At 51.1% G+C, this 8,457-nt stretch overlaps 1 protein-coding gene and 1 pseudogene across 2 annotated transcripts in view; one reads left to right on the top strand and one right to left on the bottom strand.

Annotated features, from left to right (window-relative positions):
* Window positions 1-1,249: 1,249 nt before the first annotated feature.
* Window positions 1,250-1,892, bottom strand: LOC110545304 (large ribosomal subunit protein P2-like; annotated as a pseudogene).
* Window positions 1,893-3,604: 1,712 nt separating this feature from the next.
* The window catches only part of Tmem120b (transmembrane protein 120B), a 43,469-nt gene continuing 38,616 nt past the window's right edge, over window positions 3,605-8,457 (top strand). For both annotated transcript variants that reach the window (XR_009591489.1, XM_021631366.2), the window contains exon 1: window positions 3,605-3,808. Coding sequence is in view for 1 of the 2 variants with exons in the window: in XM_021631366.2 (XP_021487041.1) it covers window positions 3,740-3,808 (69 nt within the window). In the remaining variant the exon portion in view is untranslated. The remainder of the gene's footprint in view (window positions 3,809-8,457) is intronic.

Here is an 8,457-nt window from a genome sequence, read left to right as displayed (position 1 = left end):
CAAGAGGCTGAAGCAGGAAGATGACAATGAATTCAAGGCAAGCCTGGATATGTAGGTGGTCTAGGCTAGCTTGGAGATTCTGTATCAAAAAACCACCACAAAACTGAGTTGTATGTGAGGAGCCCGTTGTGTGGTATCATGCTGTGTGATTTTTCCTGAGAGACATGACCAAACCTCTATTCATCCCGATAGAGTGCAAGGACAGACAGACCAAAGAAAAGGATTCCACCAAAGTCTAGCTTGGTGAGGCAGTGAATTTACTGAGGCTATTCACAGGAGTATGGGAGAGGAGTTACTTAAGAGAGTATAGATGACATCAGAGGCAGCCGAATCTCTGAAAGGTCCGTCCCTTCCCAGGTAAAGACTCATGCATCCATGGTGCTCTTGCAAGACTGGCAGGCAGTTAGGCTGCATGGAAAGCCTCCTCTTCCAGCAGCTGTTGCTGTTCTGTAACGCTGAGGAGGAGTGGTCTTATGAGTCTTGTAAGTTTCAGGAGCTTCCTGAGGTCTGTAAATGTCTTAGAAGTCTCAGTCCAAGCCAGATGAAATAGGTACACAAAGACTAGAGTATGCTTGTAATCACAGTAGGAGGTGGAGGCAGGAGGATCAGGAGTTCAAAGTCATGCAAGTTTGAGGCTAGCCTGGGCTACATGAGCCAATGTCACAATTCTCTTTCACTCCCTAAAAACTGTAAGTATGCTCCTTTGTGCTTTCGTGGGTTTTCCCTGAGTTCTTGGAGTGAATGTTCTGGGAACCCCAAACATTGTGAGCTTCCACAGTAGATGATTCTATTATTCATTCCTTGTAGGCGTTCAGCAAATATTTGTTCAGAGTCAGCTATTCTCTAAGCTCTTGGGACCTAATGACAGTGAAAAAAAAAAAAGACAAGTTCTTTGCAGTCTCATAGAGACGGCTTACCCCTGGAGAGAAACGTACACTCAGCCAGAAAACAAAACAAAACAAAAAACAAACAAACAAAAACACTTGAGAAAATGCAACTTACATGAAGGAAATAGCAGCTAGTACATAAGCAGCTGAGACAAGGTGTGGCTTTCTGACTTTTAGTTTCTTTTGAGGTTTTTCGAGACAGGCTTTCTCTGTGAATCTCTGGCTGTCCTGGAACCGGCCTTGTAGATCTAGCTGGTCTCAGACTCACAGAGACCCACTTACCTCTGCCTCCAGAGTGCTCTGATTAAAGGTGTGTGCCGATACTACCCAATTTTGACTTTATTCTTTTTTCTTTTTCAAGATATGTAGAAAGGTTTTATTTGCAGGGGAGCAGGAATTTAATCAAACAAGCCACATTCCACGTCATCATCTGACTCCTCAGACTCCTCCTTCTCGTCTTTCTTCTCCTCCGCGGCTGCAGGGGCAGAACCAGCAGCAGGAGCTGCAGAGCCAGGGGCAGCAGAAACAGCCACAGCCCCACCAGCAGGCACCCTGGCAAGCTTGCCAACACCCTGAGCGATCACATCCTCAATGTTTTCTCCATTCAGCTCACTGATGACCTTGTTGAGCCGGTCATCTTCCGCCTCGATGCCCACGCTGTCTAGGATCTTCTTGATGTCTTTGGCACTAGGAAGGAGTTGCCCCCGAGGGCAGCCAGCAAGTAAGAGGCGACGTAACGAATGTCAGCAGTGGCAGACAGACCTCACGCATGCCACCTCGGTGGCGTCGGGCGGCGAAAGGCTTGACTTTATTCTTAATTTAAAATGTATTTTAAGTTTATGAGTATTTGCCTCTATGTATGTCTGGTGCCTAAAGATTCAGAAGAGGGCAACAGACCTGGAGCTAGAGTTACAGATGGTTGTTAGCTGCCAGGTAAATGCTGGGAATCGAACCGGGGTTTCCCGGAAGAGCAGCCGGTTTTTCACTGTTGAGCCATCCTCTCATGCCTGCTTTCTGGCTATTTCTGGAGAGTCGTTCCTACACAGTGTTGATGTGCGAATATCCCACCGGTTACAGTATGACCTCACATGGAAACAGGGTATTTGCAAATGTGATTAGTTACAGTAAGGTTGTATTAGGGTAAGATATTGTCCACGCAGAAACAGCTCACACTTCAAGTGGCTGAGAGTTATTCTGTGCTGAAGAGATGGGTTAGCCGTTAAGGGGGCTTGCTGCTCTTGCAGAGGACCGGCATTTGGCTCTCAGCACCCACAGGGTGGGTCATGATCTGCTCCAGTTCTAAGGGGTCCCACGAGCTACCCCCTCTTCTGGTGTCATGCACCCGGTGCACAGATACGCAGGTGAAGCCCTCATACACGTGAAGTAAGTGTTTTGTTTTTAAAGTGAGATCATTTATCCTGGAGCCAAACACGAATGCTCACGGTACAGGAACACAGATTCCGTGCCTCGAAGTCCGTGTTCCAATGTGTTAACAGTTTGATGAAGTTTCTATAGTAACTGAACAAAGGAAGCCATAAATCAAGACACTTAAAGAGACACTGCAAAAAAGGTCAGAGAGTGGAGTAATGCAGCTGAAAGCCAAGGATTGGCAGCTAGGGATGAAAGCCTAGGGTTGGCAGCCACTGCCATGAGCTGCGGGGCTGTGAGGGAAGACTGCCCGGGGTCTCGGGAGGCGTGAGGTTGCTTTGCTTTCCGTTTGTAGCCGCTAGAACGGAGAGAAGTGCATTTCTGTTGTTGAGGCCACCCACTTGGAGTTACTGCAGCCCTATGAAACTAAGGTGTCTTTTTTATGATGATTATTTTAAGCAATTAACTAACTTTCCAGGGTCTTACTGTGTAGCTGGCCCAGAACTCGCTACGGAGACCAGGCTGATCCTCTGCCTCGCTGCAATGAAAGGAGCCTGCCGCCCAAGCTCCACCTACAGAACGCACCCTTCAGCTACCGAACCTTTACCCAGCTCCCACAGGCATCATTTGGTATTTTATTTTGTTTCTCGAGATGAGCCTTACGACGTTGTCAAGGGTGTGCAATGCCACACCCAGCTGCAGGTATCATCTGATTCAGGCTCCCAGGTTGAGCAAGGAGCCGCCGCAGGAAGATCCAGAGGGAAGAATGCCAAGTCGGGATGGGAACATGGCTGGGGCCAGGGCAGTGAGACGGAAGGTGTGACAGGCTGGTGCAGGCCTTGTCGGACTTCGCAGGGAAAGGGAGGAAACCATATTCAGTAAACTTGGAGGTGGCTGTGTCTTTTGAGTGGCAGCAGCAGCCGTCAAGAGTCACCCGGCGTCTTAGAGGACAGGAATCTAAGCTGTGTCAGTTACAATAAATACCAATGCCAACGCGAGTGAGTCAAATCTGCATTTTCCCACACCGCCCTTGACCTCACTACATGGTCACTGACAACTCCGGCATCCCAGGGCACTGGCTTCGGCCTAGATCAAGAACCGTGAAGGGGTACGTGAACTGTCTTTCGCGCCTCCCCCCTCCCCCCCAAACACAACCCAAGGAACATAAGTCGTAAACGCAGCTGACGGATGAGCCCTCCACCCGCTCTGGGGAGAAACGTACTACGCAGGAGAGGAGACAGAAAAGTTGCCCGGTCCACGCGGCCGGGGCCGGGGAGGCGCATGCGCACGTGCGGGCGCCACCCTCGGGCGAGGGGGTGGGGCCGGCGCCGGGGCGGGGCCCGTGACGTCAGGTGCGCGCGTGGCTCCGGCTGCGCAGGAACAGCTGTTGGCTCGGGAGGCGGCTAGTGAGCGGGCGGGCGTGGGGTGCTGGTGGCCGGCCGGGTCACGCTGCGGGAGCCGCCGCCGCCTTGCACCATTGCACCATGTCCGGCCAGCTGGAGCGTTGCGAGCGCGAGTGGCATGAGCTGGAGGGAGAATTTCAGGAGCTGCAGGTAGGACCGGGCCACCTGGTCCCGCAAGTCTGCTGCCTGCGGTGCGGTGCCTTTCCCCGTCTAGCCACCCCAGGGCCGGAGGTGGGGCGAAAGGACCCAGAGGATGGCGCAGGCTGTGCGTCCGATGGGTCGGTGGGTGGCCTGGCACAGCCCCTTCCCATCTTCCAGCGCTTCGGCTCCTCAGCCTCGTGGGGCGCCCGGTCGAAGCCCCCATTCTCCCGCCCTCTCACCGGCTCTTTGCTTCATGCTCCCCCTTCGCTGCAGAAAGTTGGTCTCTGGTCCCCGGGGACAAGTTCCAGGTGTGTTCATGAGGGAAGAGGGACACTCAAAGGACACCGGACCAGCCCCCATGTAGGGGGTCTCCGCCAACCCTGCTACTCTCCAGCTGCGGTTGGCAGCTCAACTCCTCTCTCTGTGCTGGCGGGGCAGCCCTCTCCTGCAGCTGCGTTTTGAGGGATGTTCATAGTTGAACTTTCACCTTGACCCCTTCATCAGCTCTTAACCGACTGGGGTCGGCGACCCCAGTCATAGCCCTGTCTTTGGGGGCTCTGATGTGGTTATTCTTGTAGGCTGCTGCAAGCTGCGTTTGGCATTGTGGATGGCAGGCATCTGTCGGTTCTGACAGCTGGCAGCCTCACCCAGTGAGAGAGGGCTGCACCCAACCCTAACCCTTTTGGCTCAGCTTTCCACCTGAAGGTTGAAAGGTTGTTGTGAGAACGGGCTCTTGAGAGAATGGCATTGTCACCAGGTTCTATCAGGAGAGTCCTTCCTTCTAGGTCCAGAGAGGCCTCAGCTCTATACTCTGGGGACTGGAGACTCAGGATACCTTGGAGGATGTCAAGAGGAACAGCGCATGGTTCCCTCTCATGCCCCTGCGTTGCTTGGAATCCTCCCAAGCTTCCTCCCCTCCATAGATACCTCATCATCTCCCCTGTCACCATAGCTTTCTGTTGACGTGCCCTCTATGTGCGGAGGAGGGTGTTATCAAGGGCCGGTCTGTGATGGGTCTTTCTGGAGTGAGGCTGTGGATCCTGATGTTGCAGCAGGATGCTGGTGAGCCTGGGCAGGAAGGCATGTGCAAAGACTATGGTACCCAGCACTGTCTCCCTTCCAGGTCACAAGGATGGGTTGGTGCCTCCTCTTTCAGATCTAGGCTCTGGATCCCTCAGTTCTCTTTTGGTCCCGTCCTCCGGTTGAAGATGCAGCCCATTCTTAACTATTTGTTCCGCCGCGCTGTGAGGCCATGCTCAGCCACAGAGCCAGTGAGTGAGTCTGAGAGTTGTGAGTGTGAGAAGAGGTTTCCCGTGTGGGGCTTTAGTTCATAGCCCCTTCCTTTTGGCTTGTCTTTAAAAATATGAGGAGGAGGAGCCTAATACTAAAGAACCGTGCAATTAATGCAATTAACAACAATTAGGTAGCAGGTCTTGGCAAGCACATGTTGCAAAGGAGCCCTTTGATTTGTTATGTTCCGGCTTGGACAGAAAGATGTCAGGATTTGTCAGATGGTGCCGTGGTCAGGGACAAGAGGAAATAGGGTTGATCTGGATTTCGTGGTCTGGTGGTGAGCAGCCTGGGACATAGAAGGACCTTCGGGGTAAAGGTGTTGAAGTCTCCGACCGTGATCCTCGGAACAGGACAACCTGAACAGACCACATCTTCCCTTCAGAAGAGGAACCCAACCGGGGTGGGCTTGATGGGCAGCTGCTGGGTCTGACTCCATAGTAAATGGCTTCCTGGGGGTCAAGGTCATAGACTGAAGCAAAAGCACCATCTCAGCCGGCTGTGGCGGTGCACGCCTTTAATCCCAGTGCTCTGCAGACAGAGGCAGGTGGATCTCTGTGAGTTCAAGGCCTGACTGGTCTACAAAGTGAGTCTAGGACAGATAGGAAAAAAAAAATCTTTCTTTTTCTCTCTGTATATACATATGTATGTAAAGGTATAAATATACTTAAATATTTAAAGGTTTATTGTTTTTATTTATGTGTGTGGGTATTTTGCCCACATGTATCTCTGTGCACCACATTTGTGCCTGGTACCAGAGGAAGTCAGAGGAGAATGTCATCAGATCTCCTGGAACTGGAGTTACAGAGGCTTGTGAGCCAACCTGTGGGTTCTGGGATCCAAACCCAGGTCCTCTTCAAGAGCAGCCAGTGTCGGTAACCACTAAGCCATCTTTCCAGCCCATTTATTTATTTACTTATTAGTTTTATTTATGTGTCTCTCTGTGTGTGTGCCACGAATGTGTGGCTGCCTGTGGAGGTCAGAAGACAAAAAGGTGTTCGAGCCCCAAGAGCTGGAGTTATACCATTAAACGTTTTTTGCTTTTGAGACAGTGTCTCACTGTAGCCCTGACTGGCTGTGTAAATTAGGCTGGGCTCAAACTCACAGAGATCAGCTTGCTTCTGCCCTCCGAGTGCTGGGATTTAAAAGGCGCGTGTAACCACCACTGCCTGGAAAGAGGCCCATCTACGGTTTTCTCTGTATAACAGCCCCGGCCATCCTAGGTTTGCTTTTGTCCAGGCTGGCCTCGAACTTAGATCCATCTGCCTCTGCTGGGATTAAAGGCCTGCGCCAGCGCGCCTAGCTCTTATTCCAAGACAAGTAAACTGAAGCTTGGACATGCCAATTGTTCTAGCTGGGAAAGTTAGTGCTAGATTTTATTCTGGGGATGTCTAGAGTTCGGCCTGTTTTTTGCACACACAGGAATTCGGAACTCTTGGGAGAAAAAGTGTCCAAGTCCTGGGTGTATGTTGTGCATATGTTGGACAGAGATTCTGATGAGAGACATTTGTGGGAAACGAGGTGATGTAGTGTGTGTCTGAGTGTACACGTGTGTGGTGTATGTGTGGGGTTTGACTGCAATTGGAAAATTTTACAATAGAAGGGACTTTTCATTTTGTCATCAGGAAATCCTGATTAGCCAGTTTTCCTACAGCTGCCTAAGAATCTGGGATTGTGGGTTTCAACTTTACATCTCTCACCTCTCCATTTCTGGAGAGACAGGCCGCGTCTGTGTTTTCCTGCCCTTTCCCTTTTTGGAATGAAGAAAGAGGAAGCCCATGTCTCAGACCCTGGAACATTTAAAAGGTCTTTGGAATCCCCCTCCACCCACAAAAAGCCCTAGCGCAGTGCCTGAGTCTTCTTCGGAAAGAACCTGCTTTCTTTGGACTGTGATTTACCTTTCCCGGACCTTGCTGGGCTCTGGGGCAAGTCCACAAGGACTTGGCGTGTAGGCGGCTGAAGTTTTGCCTGTGCTCATGAGCTGAACATCAATCGGAGATCAGTGTGTACCTGGCCCCCTGGCCTGGATTGTGATCACAGAAGGTCATTCGAAGATACTGGGGCCGATTTAATGATCAGTTCCTGCCTTTGGTCACTGGAAACCTGACCCCATCCTCCCCAGCACAGGAAGCAGCCCTTTTCAACGCCTGGCTCAGGGATCACTGGGGCCTTGTATACTGTTGTAAAGAGTTAGAGTTTTTCCTGCCAACGGAATAGCATGCCTCTGCTTCCAGCACCGCAAAAAATAAAAACGAGGGTGTGAGCCTAGAAACAAAGTCAGTGTTATCTCACTGAGACCCCATGAGATAGCAGGGCCCGGTAGCGCACGCTGGTAATCCCAGCACTCAGGAGGCAGAGGCAGGAGGATCTCTGTGAGTGTGAGGCCAGCCTGGTCTGAAAACCAAGTCCAGGACAGCCAGGGCTACACAGAAAAACCCTGTCTGGATGCCCCCTCCAAGGACCCCCAGAACCCCCAAAAAACGAGCCGTGAAATGTAACCTAAAGTTAAATCAGTTGCTTGGGGTGCTAGTGTCAGATTTGAACATAGACTGTACCAGTGTATGCTCCTCCCCACAAATATTTGTACATAATTATACGTATTTATGTGTATGCACATGTGAGCACAGGCGTTCATCAAGTCCAGGAGAGGGTGTTGGAGCTTCCGGAACTAGAGTTGTGATCTGCCCAGCATGGAGACTAGGACCTGAACTTGTGTCCCCTGGAAGAGTAGCGAGTACTATTAATAGCTGAAACATCCCTCCACACCTTGCCCCCATTTGGTTATAGAAACATATGTTTATTTGTGTGTGTGTATGTGTGTGGGTCCCACAGCAGATGCGTAGAAGTCAGAAGACAGCTTGTGAGACTTGAGTCTTTTTGTCTCCCTTTAAGGTCCTGGGATCAAATTCAGGTCATCACGCTTGGTGGCAAGCGTCTTTCCCTGCCAAGCTCTCTGGCTGGCCCTAGAGTCTGCTTCCTTCCTTCCTTCCTTCCCTCGCTCCCTCCCACCTCCCCTCTTTCCCTCCCTCCTTCCCTCTCTCCTCCTCCTCTACCTTCTCTCTCTCTCTCTGGCAAGGTCTCTCTGTATAGCCCTAGGACTCTCTAGAGAAATCAAGCTAGCCTCAAACTCACAGATTCTCCTGTCTCTGTCTTCTTAGTGCTGGGATTAAAGGCACTATTCCTAAGTCTGCACTCTTGACCACTGCACAAGGCAGATTCACAGGGAGAGTTCTTTTATTGGCCCTGGTTGCTCTTTTATTTGGTTGCCCTGGGAACCTCTCACTTTTGAAGTAGGTAAAGTAGAAAGAGCGCTGGCTGGGGAGTCGGGGTTCCTGGGCTCAGGTCCTTGCTCTGTCACTGTCTAGTAT

Source organism: Meriones unguiculatus, chromosome 4, assembly GCF_030254825.1.
Source record: "Meriones unguiculatus strain TT.TT164.6M chromosome 4, Bangor_MerUng_6.1, whole genome shotgun sequence".
In the NCBI taxonomy this organism is placed as follows: Eukaryota; Metazoa; Chordata; class Mammalia; order Rodentia; family Muridae; genus Meriones; species Meriones unguiculatus.
The sequence above is the reverse complement of the archived record's forward strand: the minus strand, read 5'-3'. Positions and strand labels throughout refer to the sequence as shown.